The sequence below is a fragment of the Gymnodraco acuticeps genome, unplaced genomic scaffold, assembly GCF_902827175.1.
Source record: "Gymnodraco acuticeps unplaced genomic scaffold, fGymAcu1.1, whole genome shotgun sequence".
Classification (NCBI taxonomy): Eukaryota; Metazoa; Chordata; class Actinopteri; order Perciformes; family Bathydraconidae; genus Gymnodraco; species Gymnodraco acuticeps.
Window position 1 is genome coordinate 1,939,962 of NW_022992053.1, and position 18,966 is coordinate 1,958,927.

The 18,966-nt window shown below is 42.0% G+C and overlaps 1 protein-coding gene across 1 annotated transcript in view; it reads right to left on the reverse strand.

Annotated features, from left to right (window-relative positions):
* ftcdnl1 (formiminotransferase cyclodeaminase N-terminal like 1) overlaps positions 1-18,338 on the reverse strand; it is a 39,383-nt gene extending 21,045 nt beyond the window's left edge. Inside the window, 6 exon segments of the mRNA XM_034202032.1 lie at positions 4,685-4,873; positions 9,784-9,886; positions 9,888-9,940; positions 10,357-10,452; positions 17,592-17,713; positions 18,320-18,338. Of these exon segments, the coding sequence (XP_034057923.1) occupies positions 4,685-4,873; positions 9,784-9,886; positions 9,888-9,940; positions 10,357-10,452; positions 17,592-17,706 (556 nt within the window). The 5' untranslated portion in view covers positions 17,707-17,713; positions 18,320-18,338.
* Positions 18,339-18,966: the final 628 nt, after the last annotated feature.

Genomic DNA, 18,966 nt, shown 5'->3' on the forward strand with positions numbered 1-18,966 from the left:
ATGTAACGAGTCGACTTTAAATAGGCTAATACAATGGTAATTACCTATCAATAGTACTTTCTATAAACACGTAAATGTTAAGTCCTTTCAAATACTACCACATACTTCAGTTAAATCATATCAAAACAGCTTAGTCCGCTTGCTTACCTGTGCTTGTCTTGCTCCCGCGGCTGAGGAGGAGGCTGTCGGGCCCCTACAGGCATTTCTGACGGAACAATCACAGCAGAGCAATCGCTCTGATCCACAGGCACGGGACTATCCTACTGCGCGCACTAATATGACTTTACTAGCGTTGTTTACACTGGAACTTTTGACAGGGGCACCAAGGCCACTTTGGCCGTGAATTGCATTTTTTTTCACAGGGCATCACGGCCAAAGTGCGGGGCAACGACGTGAAATTCCCACCCTGGTTAGGGCTGATTAGATTCAGCCCCTAGTTTTGCTGATTTAGGCTTAGTTTGTCGGGGGACATCTTACTTCTTCCTTCTCTCTGTCTATACCTGTGTACTCTCATGTTCCGATTAACCCAGCTTCCCCAAATGTCTTTCTTTTTGGTGTCTATATACGCCGGGATCCGGAGTCATGGATGATCCTGCGGTCCTGTGTCCTGGATCGCGAGCCCTGGATCTTGAGTAGTGGCTGTGGTCCTGGATCATAGGTCCTGGATGGATATCCTCGTGGACTCATCTTCCTATTATACACACATGCATTTCCAAACATTTGGACTACCTATGTTGCAAATGTATTATCTTTTCAATTTACACACGGCATCTATTGCACGTCTGTCCATCCTGGGAGAGGGATCCCTCCTCTGTTGCTCTTCCTGAGGTTTCTCTCATTTTTCCCTTTAAACTGTGGGTTTTTTCTGGAAGTTTTTCCTTGTACGATGTGAGGGTCTAAGGACAGAGGGTGTCTGTGGCAGCGGGGTGTGGTTAGGGCACCGGCTGCTGGAGTGAAGGGAGTGGCTTGGCCGGAGGACAGACAGCTGATCGGAATCAGGTAATCAGTGACGGAATAAAAGCATGTCGTAACCTGGTTCTGGTCTGTTTTTGCAGTAGGCGGGATCCTGGAAGGTCGCAAAGGGACCTGTGAAGGTTCCTACACGGGCAACGTTTGAGACCTGTGTATACTTTGTTTTGGAGTTAATAAACGCCTGTGATCAACCAACCTGCTCTTTCCGTCCCTATGAGCAGGGGTGCACATCACTTTTTTGCCCTGGTTCTCAAAGGAGCACCTGGAGATGTTGCTTGGTGCTCATCCTTAAAATGAAATAAACCGTAACTTTTGAGGGGGTCTTGACTTTATTTGCCAGACAGGTGAACACAAGACAACATTAGCACAACCAGTATTCATACAAGCTGTCATTACTACCCTCCTGACTGTTCTCCTCACTGTCTTCCTCTCTGTCAGACATGGTAGCTGATGATGTAGGACTACTACTTTCTCTCTGGTTGAGTCTGCGATTAGCTGCTGGTTTTGGGTCGAAAGTCTCTGTTGTCATCTTAGACAAGTGGATGTAATCAAATAAGTATGTGAACATAACCAATAACCTACCATAGCCAATAACAAATTAATGTAACTTATTTTATTTTTGTTGTTCATTCATATCTTATTTTACCTTAACATTTATTTATTTATGCATTTGTTTGTATCTTTCCAGTTTTAAAGGATATTTTTGGTTTACTCTCCTATAGATGCATTGGAATGATTTCAAACCTGTTTATCCCAATAATTATAAAGGAGTGCCTTGGAAATATGTGTTTACATAAATTGTGATCAAAACGTTTGAGACCCACTGAGGTAACTTAGACTCTCGTGAACTATCTAAACACTCAGAGTCCTTTACCTCACTGAGCTGTAGTTATCAGCCTCTCAGTCTGACTGGAGAGGACTCTCCCTCCACATCATTGTAGAAACATCTTCTTCTTCCGTTAGAGCAGCTAGCACCAGATTCTAATAACAACAGCGCCGGTACCGGGCGGTGCGCCCTTCTCTCTCTCCCTCGCTCACTCGCACTTTGGCTGTGAGCTATGGGTGCCAGATAAGCCAACATCCCCCATTTTCATCACTTACAGCGCCCATCGTACAGGGCAAATGAAACGTGTAACCGGGGTGAAAAGGGTGTTACATTTACTTAATTATGAATATTGTTACATCAAGGCCGACAATTAGGATGAGCCCCAACGGTCAAAACATTTTTTTTTCCTCCCAGAGCTGCCAGCGCAGCGCCTCCCCAGATCTGGCGCTCTAGGCGAACATCTATAACGCCAGTGCTACGGGCCGGCCCTGAGTTCATATGCAACTCGCAAATATCTTTCTCTCTCTCCTCTCTTCTCTCTCATCTCTTCTCTCTTCTCTCTTCTCCCTTCTCTCTCCCTCTCACTCTCTCAATGTTGGTACGCAAATGCGCCTTTTTTCAAATGACCCGGTGCTCTTTTTTTGGCGGAGGTGCGCATGCGCACCTGCGCACCAGTTATGTGCAGCCCTGCCTATTTGAACCCTGTGTGAGCGGAGAGGCTCACAGTGTCGTATTGTCATACTGATATTCTGTACAAACTGTAAAGTCCACTGAGACAAATGTAACATTTGTGATATTGGGCTATATAAATAAACATTGATTGATTGATATGTCAGTGAGAGAGGTGTTTAGTTTACAGCAGCCTGTGACTGTGAATAACAGTTGAAATGTCTTCCTCACTGTAAGCAGTTATGAAATACCTGTTTGTGAAAGAGGTTGTTTTCTTTATTGTTCCTATAGAAACCAGTGCTTTCTGCTCACTGGTGAGTTAGCCTCTGGATGAGTGTTAAGCACATCAGACTGGCAGCTGTATGGGCATTGCACTATGGTAGCTGTTATTAGCACATTGTTACTCATAGGCAATGCATCCTTAAATAGTTTAACTGTGAGGTGTTATAACATTGAACTGTACTCTGGAGACAGAGAACACTAATACACTTGTGAAAAGGCCAGTCTGTGAAAGGTCCAAGTGTTTGTTTTGTTTAAGGTAAAAAAGAAACAGCATGATGGGATGCGCAGTACTAGTAGAGAGAACCAAATATGTAAAGCACTTTTTTGTTAATTTATGATTTGCTGCATATGAGGAATAAAACAAAAATCCTCTGTCATACCATATTGAATTGTATCATTATTTTGCATCGTGTTGAATCGCATCGTATCGCCCCGAATCGCATAATGTTGAATCAAATCGTATCGAGCTGTATCGCAACAGGGGTGAATCATATCGTATCGCATCGCCCAGTGCTTCAAATGTATCGTTAATATATCGTATCGTTGGCAGCGTCTCGAGATGCGCATCCATCGGCCTCAGTGATGGAGACGCACATCCCTAGATCCTTAGGGTTACGGGACAAAGAGGTAATGTGGAAGACCCAAACCATTTTGACAGCTGTCTGTCAAGACAAATCCTCAATCCAAATGAAGGCCGTTACGGATGCTGACTGCAGCCCAATAACCATAAGACGGCATCTTTGAAAGAAGTGCTGAGAGAACAAAAACATCTTCGAGGGCCACGTTATTCATCTGACGAGAACAAATGTAACCTGGATGGTCTTGATGGCTTCCAACGTTCCTGGCATGACAAGGAGCTCCCACTGGAGGTTTTCTATGCCGAACAGTGGAGGAGGCTCCATGATGATCTGGGGTACTTCTTCCTTCAATGGCACACATAGCTTTAAATGGCTCTGTGGAGATGTTGCAGCGGGCACCCTCTCTACTGAGGGCCCTCGTCTGTGAGGTGATGACTGGGTCTATCAGCAGGACAACGCCCGCCTGACGAAGGACTTCTTCCAGGAGAACAACGTTGCTCTTTTGGGCCATCCTGTGTGTTCCCCTGATCTAAATTCCATTGAGAACATTTGGGGATATTCATGCTCAGTTGACACTTTGAGTTCTGTTCAGTTTCTTTTTAAGGCTATGGTCTTAAACTTTTGATCAGCTGATGAACAGCCTGTTTGAGTATACATGCACAAAAATGGCCTGCTGTCTTTAGGTCTCTTGCACCTTTTTTTGTATTTTTAAGCTATACTTACAACCTGGTTACGATCCACCATTGCAAAATGGGAATTCTTGTCATTTTTCCCCCGGTCTTAAGATTTTGTTCAGGACTGTATTGCGCTTTGTTTCGTTTTATTACGCTTTTAGTTTATTGATAAGCTGGCTTACTTAGCATATATTTAATACATGGTATCATGCCCATGCCACATACCCCAACCAGTTAACCATACAACCTTGGAAAATAAAATGACAAACTAAATGTAATCATCATTAATTTCCACTAAAGTTCTTTGAGAACGACTTTAGCATTTCTTGCTTACATTATCAAACTCATAGGGTTAACACAATTTGTTGAGTTGTATTGTTTACATATGTTTTATTGGTGGAGGTTGTATGGCTTATTAGAACTGTCGAACACCTTATAGTATCCTGATGATCTTCTCTGGTATTCACCGTCTAAGATGTCCCTCCCTTCACAACGCTTGGAGCTCTGCAGCCAGATATTTCTCTGGGGTTGGGCTGTACCAACGCTTTTTTACTACAGAGAAAGTTACCTGCATTGTCTAATCCTGGCAAAGAGTCATCCTTACCTTCTCAACAGGCTCAAACACTCACCAACAGAAGCCCGTCTGGCATATTAAGCTAACCCGTTCTTCAGCTCTGACTCACCTGTGAGTCCGAAGCGTCCCTGTGGCTGCGGCCCTATGTCGGGCCTCACTGTCTGCATGTCTGGCTTCTTCTTGAACCAGCCCATCTCCTTCCTCCTCTGTGCCAGCCCCCGCTGAAGGGGGGAGTCTGCCCAGCCAAACAGGAAAGCACTGGTGCCCTGGACCCTCTCTGTGAGACACTGAGCCACAGCTGAGCCCCGCAACAGAACAAACAAGTGAGTTAAACAGCAAATGAAGCACACGGCATGACATGCCAACCATTTCCGAAAAACATGCGAGAGAAGACCGAGTGACAGACTAATCACACCTGAGGGCTGAGATGCAGCCAGAGGGAAATATGTGGACACATGGACTTCTCATAACGTGCAGGCATAAATAGACTGCATGTTAGTCAGATTACAATTATTATTCTGTCACCACACCACACAGAGTGCACAGGTCAGGCATGCCGGCACACATGCTGGGTTACAGCTTATTATCAGTAAGACACATGGCTGCCAAGTCAGCTGGTAAACCGTGAAAGTAGTCAACAGCACGGGAAGATGTCACATCATCAGCCACTACACACATTACTGTACACACTATGGATGAGCTCATTACAGTATACATAACATACAGTATGACAGTACAAGATAAGGTAGATACAGTCCCCTCCAAAGCTGTTAGAACAGCGATACCAATTGCTTTATTTTTGCTGTACACATCAAAAGATGAATATGAGACAAAAGGTCATTATTTCAGCTTTTAATTCCAGGTGTTTACATCTAGATCTGTTAAACAACTGAGAAGATAGCACCTTTTGTTTAAACCCACCCATTTTTAAAGTGAGCAAAAGTATAAGAACAGAGACTTAAAATAAATGTAATAAACAAATCCGTTGCTTGCAATAACTGCATCAAGCCTGCGACCCATTGACATCGCCAAACCTTTGCATTCTTCTTTTGTGATGCTCTTCCAGGCTTTCACCGCAGCCTCTTTCAGTTGTTGTTTATTTCGGGGGGTTTCTCCCTTCAGTCTCCTCTTCAGCAGGTACAATGCACGCTCAACAGGGTTGTAGTCTGTAGATTGACTTGGCCAGACCTTCCACTTCTTTCCCTGATAAACTCCTTGGTGGTTTTTGCAGTGTGTTTTGGGTCGTTGTCTTGCTGCAACTCTCGATCAGTTTGGTTGCATCTCTCTTTAAATTGGCCGACAAAATGTCTCTGTAGACTTCTGAGTTCATTTTGCTGCTGCAATCACGTGTTACATCATCAATGTAGATCAATGAGCCCGTCCAGAAGAAGCCATGCAAGCCAAAGCCATGACATCACCTCCACCATGTTTCACAGATGAGATGTGCGTTTGGGATCATGAGCAGATCCTTTCTTTCTCCACACGTTGGCCTTTCCATCACTTTGGTAAAGGTTCATCTTTGACTCATCAGTCCATAAAACTTTGTCCCAGAACTGTTGAGCCTCATCTCTGAGCTTTTTGGCAAATTCAAATCTGGCCTTCCTATTCTTATTGTTAATGAGTGCTTTGAATCTTCTGGTGTAGCCTCTGTACTTTTGTTCCCAAAGTCTTCTGCTGACGGTGAATTGTGATACCTTCGCTCCTGCCCTCTGGAGGTTGTTGGTGATGTTTCTTTACAGTTCTCACAATGTTTCTGTCATCAACTGCTGATGTTTTCCTTTGTCGACCAGTTTGAAGTCTGATGCTCAGTACACCAGTGCTTTCTTTCTAAATGGTTGTACTGGCTATGGCCAATGTTTGTGCAACGGCTCTGATGGATTTTCCATCTTCTCTCAGTTTCAAAATTGCTTGCTTTTCTCCCGTAGGCAGCTCTCTAGTCTTCATGTTGGTTACACCGTTGCAGTCTGCACAGGCAAACCCCAAAGCTCAAACTGAGCGTAGACATGCAGTGCTATTTATTATTTGAATAATCAATGTAGCAGGACACACCTGGGCAACAAAAACTCACCTGTCAGTCACATGGGTGGGTTTAAACAAAAGGTGTTATATTCTCAGTTTTTTAACAGATCTAAATGTAAATACCTGGAATTAAAAGCTGAAATACTGACCTTTTATCTCATATTCATCTTTTGATGTCAAACCTAATTGTTTTCAGTGTACAGCAAAAATAAAGCAATTGGCCTCGCTGTTCCAATAGTTTTTTCCAATAGGAATGTTAAGCCCTCCCACTATTTTCCAAGAGGGCGTTGCCAGATTTTTAATTTCAGGTTTTAACCAGGAGATGGCGCTTCATTCACAAATACAGAAAGACAAGTTTCATGGACTTTCAGTTGTGTTTTGAAGAGCATTTGAACACATCAATATTTTAGATCAACTAAAGTATATCTAATCTTGTAATTCAATAATATATAGTCTTCATATATTAAATAATCATAATAATAATGTAAATGTTTACATTACACTTCTTTATTTGTTATGCTCATACTTTTACCTTTACAATCGTTTGCTTTAATATGCAGTATATGTTTTGTATATTTTTGTGTTTGCTTCTTCCTGCTCCCTTTTGGACACATACTGTATGATTTATTATTATTATTAATAATATGAAGATATTATTAAGATAAGATGTTACTTTATTGATTGAACATTTTAGTTTAGAATGTGCTGTCCCACGGTAATTCAGAAGGCTCACAGGTCACATTCCGACCATTATTTAATGCCGTCAGATTTCATTTCAAAAACAGGTCTGATTTTAAGACTATTTCTGCGCTCATAAAGAATGATAAGAATAGGAATAATGCATATTGAACTGGTTTCATTCATTGGTGAGTTTATTTAACACTATAACCGCCAATCGGGTCAATTTGTGTGATGTGTGTTGTGTGTGTGCAATGTAACTTTTTTTCAATAAAATATTAAAGTCTCCCAGTCCGTGACTTTTCCTGAAAGTGTGTTATGTAGCACCCTATGTTGTTAAAAATTGCATTCTAATAACGGGATTTGACGGTGTTAGGTAGGCCTATACAATAACCTCTGGCGGTTCTAGTGTTAAGGTAATTAGGTACAGTAGAAGCCCTTTTTTATCAGTAACGAATTTAGCAGTTGAACATAAAAGTCAACTAACTGAGGGTCACTTGCAATGACAGTGTTGTGTCTAACTGTATGCTTGTCACTCAGAGTAACCTACAGTTAATTTAGCTGCTGGAGAAGAAAGATCAGGGGGGGAGGGGGGTAGAGAGCTGTGGTTTATGGTCCATTAGTTGTGTAAATACACAGCTGAGAGCTGCCGTTTCATTCAGACTGTTTAAAAAACGGTAACAACGGACTATTTTTCTTGGCGGATGCATGTCAATTGAAATCAATACATACAACTATTTTTTAAATCAATAAAAACATTTTCTAAATCCATAAAAGCATTTAAATTAATATTGAAATATTGAAATATTGAATATCAATATCGGGACATGAATTCATAGATCAAGGCAGACTGGTGCACACACTCTCCTCTCCTGCCAACACTGGCAGGACAGAAGGCGACACGCCCGTTCTAAGCCGCGTCCCTCACTCCTCACATCCCAAGCTGCATCCCCAAAAAGTGTATTATGTTGTTACATCGTTTCAGATGTTATGTTTCAGTTGTGCTCTGTCTATGTTAAAAAGCCTCAGTCACCTTAATTCGTGTAATAAAAACATCTCAGGTCAGTAACACTCAAAGCTAAATGTGCAATACCATGTTCAGCTATGTTACTATTTATAATGTTATTGTTGTTACATCAGAAGATGTACATATTGGAATTATTTCTTAACTTACAGTAGGCTATTTTGTACAATGTGTGTTGGAAGGATTTATTAAAGTACTATAAATATTGTCATTGTTGAAGGCTTTTAGAGAAGGGTGAATTATAAGCCTGAATTATATAAAATGTTATACCTAAAAACATAACAGCCACAATAAATAAATCACAATTATTCTAGTTATTTTTACCTCCCGTATTGCTTTCAACCCACCAGCTTGTCAGAGTAACCTACAGTTAATTTAGCTGCTGGAGAAGAAAGATCAGGGGGGAGGGGGGGAGAGAGCTGTGGTTGATGGGCCTTTAGTTGTGTAAACACACAGCTGAGAGCTGCCGTTTCATTCAGACTGTTTAAAAAACGGTAACAACGGACTATTTTTCTTAGCGGATGCATGTACATTTAAATCAATACATACAACTATTTTTTAAATCAATAAAAACATTTTCTAAATCCATAAAAGCATTTCAATTAATATTGGGAGTCATGTCGTTACTTTGTTGAGAATGTGGCCATGTAATAAGCGGGATCATTTGCAGCGACTTGTTCCTTATGGGGAAAATAACACCCTTCATGCTGATCAAGATCACTCCGCTACGCGTTGGGATCCTGATCTGCCGACGAGGCTCCATTAAAATATAAATATTTTTAGTGAATTACTGAGTTAATAACGTTTTAATGAAGTTGAATACAGTATATTCATATGTGTCAGTGATTTCATGTCAATTCGGCCAACATAAACATAAATGATCGTGGTGAAGATGATGATTAAATTAGGATTAAAAATCGAGAGCCGGGCTGCATTTCCTCCCGTTCGTTTTTTTCGACTAAACAACATTATTTTTTAAAATAACAACATGGTGATGTTTTGTAAATGATTACATGTCTCTTATTTAGCACAGAGTATGATATCCGTGACATATGGATCTTAACAAAGTTCCGTTGTACATCCAGCGTACTGTATCTGACTTTATTTCACATGAGCTCCAGTGTGGAACCCCACTGCACCCCCTGGTGGATCAATGATCCATTGCAGCTGGCTTCATTATAATTACATTTATTTATCACGGAGGAGGTCTCAAGTCAAGCTGGAGGTTTTCCCTTGAGCGAGGGCAGATCACGTACCAATCACGGCCCTCCCGTTTCAAACTGTCTGAAATGAAGCGCTACATCTGTATAACAACCATTGACTTGGACACGAGGGAACCGGACGTTGGAAAATGCTAACTCATTTCCCGGGTTATCGGACTCATTCCTGCACCACTCTAGAAAGGATAAACTGAACTCACAGGAACAAATATCCTGGTGCACTCCCACACATTGGTACACATGCACAATGACATAATGGACTCTCACCCCGGGCCTCTTCAGCGCAGTGCTCCACTCCCACCTCCTCCCCCAGGGGGTAAATGGGTATCAGGTCGACGGCACCCATACACGGGTGCCCCCCCCGAGTGATCACGCATGTCTATGAGCCCACAGGCCTTCTCACATGCAGCGAGCACCGCCTCTCCTGCAGAAAAAAACATTACATCAAACCATGTCCATTTTTAATTGTGTCCTTCGGCAGAACAGTCTGAAAAAAACTGAATTCAATGAGATAGAAGTTAAATGTTTAGTTGAATTAATTTGTCTTTAGAACTTAACCCCTGAGAGCTTTGTTTGCATTGTCAGAAATGCGTGTTAGGAATAAGCATTCAATGAGATAAACCTTTCACTGTGATTTTTGACAGAACATTTTCATCCTGACTTTTTTGTGTTTAAATCCCTGACAAAGCGTATTAAAGGATTGCAGAGCAGGGGACGGGGACTGATCCCAGCTGAAGAAGCACTGCTGCAGCAAGTAGTTGCCTCTACTCTACCCTGAAAAGAATCCGATGAGTGTGAAAACATGACGTATCACCACAACTGTAAAGGTTTAATACTTACTGATAGAGTCGATGCTGGCCACAATGGTGATGACAGAACGGTTGTAGTCATGGTCATTAAAGATGTTCAGCACCGTGGTCCCCTCTCGTCTAACACCTGATGTGTAAATGTAAAAACGCTAAAAAGTTAAATGATGTTTGGTAAGGTTGAATACTACAGAGAGAATAGTAAAGAAGATGAATCTCCAAACTTAGGGTAGCTGGTTTATAACTGCTTTAAGCCTATACTTTGGATTACCACGTGGCTTGAGAATAAAGTTTGGAGTAATTACTTTATTAGCAGCATATGACCAAATTGCTGGTACTAATTATCCTCAGACTTATTTATAATAATATTAACAAAAGACGAGGTTTGGTGATATTATGAAGTTGCAACACAATGGGATCATGGGATTTGTTGTTGTCTACAACATCATTATTAGGCACGTTCACACCGGAGTACTTTTCCCGTTTAGTTCCGTTAGTAGGCTACCCCTTATTTTGCATTCACACCAAAATGCAAAATATATTTTGCATTTTGGTGTGCACTAAGTACGGCAAAGTACTTGGTGTGAAAGTGGCTATTGCTGTTATAAAGCTTCTCCAGGTTAGGATTCCTTCAGTGATCATTATTTAGGAGATTGATACCAGAAAACTAATCCTCTGATATCTCATGATCACAAAAATAAGTGTTTCTCTGACCACAATCATGGCTGTACAAGAGAGGTTGCAAACAGTGTGACTAATGTCTGCTCATCTTACGTCTCTGATAACAAAAAAATCCAGATGTTCAGGAAGATTTTACTGGGGGCTGTATTGTCTGTATAACTCTCCTCATCTCCAAAACATACAGAAAAGGTGATTTAAACAGTTAAAAAGCAGTTTCCCAGCAGCGGAAGCTGTTTAGCCAGCTCCAGCTAACATTGTTCTGCTTGGTTCTCTGAGAACTTAATATCCAGATGTCTGATGACTAAATCCTCCACTCAGTTAAAATATAAAGTGTATCATAACAATATGACTTTAAACTGGATACAAATACCAGTCCCTTGTGCGAGAGATGCCAGGAGAATGTGGGGCTCCTCATCCTCCTGGATCGGTAGCCTTCCAAAGGGTTGACCATCACTTCCTCCTTCAGCGCACCACTACACCACCGGACTCTCTGACTCCGCCCTGAGCTATCTATTCTATTGGGAGGTGCAAGGTCCCAGACACACCCTGTCACCTGTGGTGTGATCATCCTTAAACATTTGCCTTGAGGAAATAGAGGTTTGGATGAAATAAAACTTCCTGCAGCTCAATAGCTCCAAAACAGAGGCTATTTTAATTTTGACCAACCACTCATCCCCCATAACCCATATCGCCTTTTCTGGCCAAAACATACTCTTTTCCTCATCAGTTACCAACCTGGGTGTATGGCCATCTGACCTTTGACACCCACATCAAACATCTGTGCAAAACCTCCTTCTACCACCTCAGGAACATTGCAAAACTCCGCCCTACACTCTCCCTGTCAGATGTTGAAAAATGGGTACATGCCTTCGTCTCCTCAAGGCTCGACTACGGCAACGCTCTCCTCATCGGGACTCCTAGCAAGAGCCTTCAGAAGCTCTAATACATACAGAACAGTGCCGCTAGGATCCTGGTGAGATGATCAAACCCATTCTTCACTCGCTTCCTGTCTCATTCAGGATCAAAAACAAGATCTCACTACTGACCCATCAGTGCATCCACGGGAACTCTCCTTCCTACCTCAAGGAACTACTCTCACCACAAACCTCCACATGCAACCTCTGTTCTACAACCAACCATCTGCTTCGCCCCCCCCCAGGACAGCTCCACACCATGGGGAAACCCTCCCTACACGCAGAACAAGCGCAGGGGGCCTCATGTTATGTGCTAATACGGCAAATGTTTCCCCGAAGCGAGGCTCCAACGCTAACAGTTCACGAGCGTGCTCTACCACCCCCCCCAATGTTTATGTATGAGTGTTATGCCCTACTGTAGCACTTTGGGATTGCTTTTAGCTATGAAATGTGCTTTACAAATAAAATGTATTATTATTATTATCAAAAAGACCATTTCTGACCGCCTCACATTATACCTTTAAATGTAAGGCAGGGCAGAGTCCTGCATCGGGTCGGGTACCCGGGTGACCCGCAAAAAAAGTGATTTGCGGGTGGTAGCCTATTTTATCAAACGCTTTTTTCCGGGTTCGGTTCTGGGTAAAACAAAGATGATGCGGGTCGGGTCGCGGGTGTTGCATAATAAATACAGTGGGGCAAAAAAGTATTTAGTCAGCCACCAATTGTGCAAGTTCTGCCACTTAAAAAGACGAGAGAGGCCTGTAATTTTCATCCTAGGTATACCTCAACTATGAGAGACAAAATGAGAAAAAAAAAATCCAGAAAATCACATTGTCTGATATTTAAAGAATTTATTTGCAAATGATGGTGGAAAATAAGTATTTGGTCAATAACAAAAGTTCATCTCAATACTTTGTTATATACCCTTTGTTGGCAATGACAGAGGTCAAACGTTTTCTGTAAGTCTTCACAAGGTTTTCACACACTGTTGCTGGTATTTCGGCCCATTCCTCCATGCAGATCTCCTCTAGAGCAGGGATGTTTTGGGGCTGTCGCTGGGCAACACAGACTTTCAACTCCCTCCAAAGATTTTCTATGGGGTTGAGATCTGGAGACTGGCTAGGCCACTCCAGGACCTTGAAATGCTTCTAACGAAGCCACTCCTTCGTTGCCCGGGCGGTGTGTTTGGGATCATTGTCATGCTGAAAGACCCAGCCACGTTTCATCTTCAATGCCCTTGCTGATGGAAGGAGGTTGTCACTCAAAATCTCACGATACATGGCCCCATTCATTATTTCCTTTACACGAATCAGTCGTCCTGGTCCCTTTGCAGTAAAACAGCCCCAAAGCATGATGTTTCCACCCCCATGTTTCACAGTAGGTATGGTGTTCTTTGGATGCAACTCAGCATTCTTTCTCCTCCAAACACGTCTAGTTGAGTTTTTACCAAAAAGTTCTATTTTGGTTTCATCTGACCATATGACATTCTCCCATCTAAATGCTCTCTAGCAAACTTCAGACGGGCCTGGACATGTACTGGCTTAAGCAGGGGGACACGTCTGGCACTGCAGGATTTGAGTCCCTGGCGGCGTAGTGTGTTACTGATGGTAGCCTTTGTTACTTTGGTCCCAGCTCTCTGCAGGTCATTGACTAGATCCCCCCCGTGTGGTTCTGGGATTTTTGCTCACCGTTCTTGTGATCATTTTGACCTCACGGGATGAGATCTTGCGTGGAGCCCCAGATCGAGGGAGATTATCAGTGGTCTTGTATGTCTTCCATTTTCTAATAATTGCTCCCACAGTTGATTTCTTCAAACCAAGCTGCTTACCTATTGCAGATTCAGTCTTCCCAGCCTGGTATGGCGTTATATTTGTGCCTCTATCCTGAGCACGCAATGAAACATGTTGAGCATAGAAAATGCTATTGAGCATAGAAAATGCTATTGAGCGCGCACTTGAACAGTTTTGAGCACAGAGAAATATATTTTCTCTCATAAAACTCCTGCTCCGTGCGCAAGCAGACCGCTGCACACGCCCTCTCTCCCCCGCTCGCTCGACCTCTCCAGCCTGCGCGCGCTCAGCTTTGCCTGCGCTCGCTCAAGTTGTCACAGCGTTACAAATGTGCCACAAAACCAACCAATCGGAGAACTCGAGAAGGTCAATTCTGATTGGCTGGTCCAGCGCCATGTAGAGAGAAGTGTTGCTACAGCGGAAGTCCAAAATGCTTGATTGTCACGTGGTTCAGAGAGACTCAGAAAGTTCCCGGAAGTTCGTGGCGGGCCATTTGAATCACGATTTGAATGCATTAATAACAGGATAGAAATGCAATTTTTGGTAATTAGTGATCAATAAAGGATTTGATTTGCAATATTTATACAACATATTGATATGTGTATGTAGTTACATCAATGTGTGTGTTTTTTTTTTAAAATGTGCTAATATTTGAGGATTAAGATAAAATAAGAAGTACTTTATTGATACCAATTGGGGAAATGTTTACGCTGCAGCAGCAAAAGACAAGGAGGCATTGTACATTAGACAGTTAAAAGACTAGAATTAAACAATCGAAAATGTAAACATCTTAAATAGAAATAACATAGCATTACAACGTAGAAAGTAGAAAATATACATAGTGTGAACAGCTATCTTACCTGTTAACATACATGTTAGGCTAACATTGCCTTGGTTAAAGAGCCTGTTGTTTATTGCTTTGAATTCTTTAAAACAAATATTATCTTCTTAAACCTGTATGGTAGTCAGGAGCATCACATCCTAATGTTTATTGATATATTTAGAGGGAGGGGAAGGAAGGTTTAAAAATTCTGATTAGATACATTTCTACCATTTCTTTAATTCATGGTGGTTTTAGTAATCCCCTGGTAATTGAGGACACAAGTAATCTAAAGTACTAATGTAATCTTTATGACTTTCAGACAGGACAGGAGACCCACAGGTGCCTATCAATGATTGTCAACTGACAGCACAATGAGTCAAAGCACTAGCAGCAGCAGCATGATGATGATGTTGATGATGTTAAATGTGTTGTTTTAGGAACATCCATTGTAAATAAATGGAATTCAATAAACATTGAATAGCATATCATGCCGTTTGTCTGTGCCTTTTCCTCTGTGTTGTCCTGGCATATCGTCTCCCCCATGGTTTGCTGTGCTGCCTAGGGATGCTCCAAGCGCTCAGAGAAAGGAGTATGAATGTAAGGTTTCCCCACTGACACAGAGAGGAGGAAAGAATGGCTGGCTCAAGTCAGCAGGAGCAATTTAATTATCACAAAAGACAACAACAGCAACAACATATGTGAGGTAATCATATTTTTCACAAAACGAAGACCACACCATTGGGAAGCTTAACGTCTGTTTAATCAAAATAAGGAACAGGGAGAGGCTTGCAAAACTCTGGGAGTTGAGACTCAGGTGCAGGGTGAGGGTCTCATTGCAGGTCTTCAGGCTCCATGGAATCCCCCTGGGGTTCTTGTGCTGAGAGAGGGAGACAGGAGAAGGGTTAGATACATCTAGCAATAGGGTGGGACATTGCTGACCTATTTTAAACTTACCTTGTGTTTTCACTCTCACTTAAGTCCCTCGCCCTTTGCCATCAATCCAAAATCAGCTGAGCTGCAACATAATACAGACAGGTAATAATCAACAGAATCACAAGGACATAATATGACTGCTAAAAACACTCACCCATAAGTTATGTTTTTGTTTACTGTTTAGAAGTCTCAAATATCCACTCTAAATCCATATCAATAGCGATGTATCACACAAATAGCTCTCTTCCTTATTATTGTGTAACGTTAACTATATTATACTAGCTTGAACTCCAAGATGGATATCCTCATTTCTCCACCCACTACAATCACACGCCCCAATGTTAATATGTAACTCCCTCCACCCCGGATAAAAGCACGTTAAGAAGCCCCTTTTCTCTAATTCCACAACGTTGGAAGAAATAACATTAAGAGAACGGATTATTAGGCTGTTCATGGTTAATGTGTGTTGCTAACTTTAGCCGGTATCCTAGCCTCATCTGTCCGGTTGAAAATTAACGCAAGCATATGCCCATTGTAGAACAGGAAACAGAAGTTGGTCCAGGTTCTGGTCAACCCAACATTGTGATAGAGAGAGAAACAGGTTTTGTCATTCTGCCACCTCTAATGCTTATAGCAAGTAATCAATACCTCAGAAGGGTTCATGTAGCTACATGTATGCTACGGTTTGTTAGCGGTTTGCTTAAACTACCCCTATAGCTATGTTGCCGGCTAGCAAACTCAGGCATTGCAAACAATAACGTGATATCAGAAAACTAGAAATGTATAACTCACCTGACACTGTGGCGTGCTATTCTCTTCATTCGAGTCTGTCATGTCCTGTAAATGTCAACGATAGATGTGTAATAAGAACGTCAACAGCCCGATGGCAACCGAAAATCCCTCTCTCATCTCAGATAGAAGATATGATTGGAGACGACCAGCCAATCAGAATTGACCTTCTCGAGTTCTCCGATTGGTTGGTTTTGTGGCACATTTGTAACGCTGTGACAACTTGAGCGAGCGCAGGCAAAGCTGAGCGCGCACAGGCTGGAGAGGTCGAGCGAGCGGGGGAGAGAGAGCGCGTGCAGCGGTCTGCTTGTGCACGGAGCAGGAGTTTTACGAGAGAAAATATATTTCTCTGTGCTCAAAACTGTTCAAGTGCGCGCTCAATAGCATTTTCTATGCTCAACATGTTTCATTGCGTGCTCAGGATAGAGGCACAAATATAACTCCATAGCCTGGTGCAGGTCTACAATTTTGTTTCTGGTGTCCTTTGACAGCTCTTTGGTCTTGGCCATAGTGGAGTTTGGAATGTGACTGTTTGAGGTTGTGGACAGGTCTTTTATACTGATAACGAGTTCAAACAGGTGCCATTAATACAGTTAACGAGTGGAGGACAGAGGAGGCTCTTAAAGAAGAAGTTACAGGTCTGTGAGAGCCAGAAATCTTGTTTGTTTGTAGGTGACCAAATACTTATTTTACCGAGGAGTTTACCAATTAATTCATTAAAAATCCTACAATGTGATTTCCTGGATTCTTTCCCCCCATTCTGTCTCTCATAGTTGAAGCGTACCATAGGATGAAAATTACAGGCCTCTCTCATCTTTTTAAGTGGGATAACTTGCACAATTGGTGGCTGACTAAATACTTTTTTGCCCCACTGTATATTAAAATAATAATAATTTAGTTTAATGTTTAAATCCTCAGACCTCTCCCCCGCGGGACCGTGCATAATCATATGCAGCGCATCAATCTGCTGCTGAGCGCGCCACATTCTAAATGGCTGAGGTGAAGCTCTCTAGCGGAGAATACAGCATTTTCAATAACACTTCCTCAAGAACGAAATCCAACGTCTGGGAGGCTTTTGGTGTCATCCTAGATGGAGAAAATAACCAACATCCCACGCTTTTTGAGACATATATGCAACTGCGGGAGTGCGGGTTCAGGTTCGGGACGGGTTGCGGATCTTGTGCCGACGGGTCGGGTCGGGTTGGGGAACTAATTGGCAATATGTGCGGGTAGCGGGGCGGGTTCGGTATTGCATGTCGCGGGTGCGGGGCGGGAGCAGGTCTTGAAAATCAGACCCGTGCAGGACTCTGAGGCAGGGTACAAATAGAATTGTCCTTACCTTCAGTGTTGAATAAGGCTGCCTTGGCCACAGTCTCCACCAGGTCTTTGCTGCGAGCCTCAGACACGTTGAGGAGACACGCCACCAGTCTGTTGCCCAGAGAACAGGCCGCCATGCTGCAGCTGCTCAGAGGGGATGGGGAAAGGAAGGGCAAGGACCAGACTCAAGTTAACACAGGCTGAAGAACAGCCGCCCATTCAATATTCCACTTACACCCGAACAAAGCCAAGATAATATCTAATGTTAAAGTCAAATTCTTGAACATGTGTCTTTGCTTCTACAGCATTACTTGTTCTGGTATCATGATCTAATGGTAGCTTTTGCTATCAAACTTTGCACAGACTCTACTGTGTATCTACAGTTACTGTTACTTTGATAACTGCTCTCAATTTGGTATGAATTAGCATTCAAGGTATATTCCATAATTGTCTTTTGTGGCCAAATTAAAACAAATGTATACTATGGACTTACCTGCATTTTTAAATGTGTCACCATAAGCATTTAAGTCAATAACGTTTGTATTTGGTCTACTGTATCTGTTAAGTTTTGGCAATAAAGTCATTTACCAAATGTTTGGCAACCATAAACTGCTGAATTGAACACTCAGTTCTTGAAATCTCCAGAAAATTGCCTCGGTGCAGCCTGTTGGAATTATCAAGTGTGCTGACAGTTTGTTTCCTACAGTTACAAAACATGTTCAAAGTCCATGCTGAAATAAGCTAACTCACTGTATCTGCAATTTTAAAATATAAATGTACCAAAATAATCCTTCCATGGAATTTGTGATACCTGCGTTACATTGAATAGTCTTTCACCATTAACATGGTCAGTGCATTAAAACAAACAGAGAACTAACTTTAGTGCAGCTGGTGCCAGAGTCGATGAACGACTATTTGAACATGCAGACTTCAGTGCAAGATGGTTCACTACTGTTTCCAACCTAATGGGTTGGACAATGCCATTTTGCACCATGATGTCACTGTCAATAAAGCCTAATTGTTTTTTCTTTGCTCGATTTTGTGAATTATTTTGTAGGCCTATTGTTTGATATATGCATACGTTTATGTTTATACCGTTAAGAATATTGTTCATATGGATGTCTTTCTAATTTTCTTAGAGGAATGTTATGCTTACATTGGCTTACTTTCTTTTTTTATATAAATGGTTCCCGAAAGACATTAATAAATGATGATAGAGTGTGTTGTTTCCTGCTGTTGCTTGAAATGTTTTATGTAATATTTATGTTTATATTTGTTTCATATTTATTCAATGATAGCCTTCGACTGACTGAATGGTCTGTTGTGGTTGACTGAATAGTCCAAACGGAAGTCGATAGGAGTATATGATCTCGACACACTAACCTATCTTTGAAATC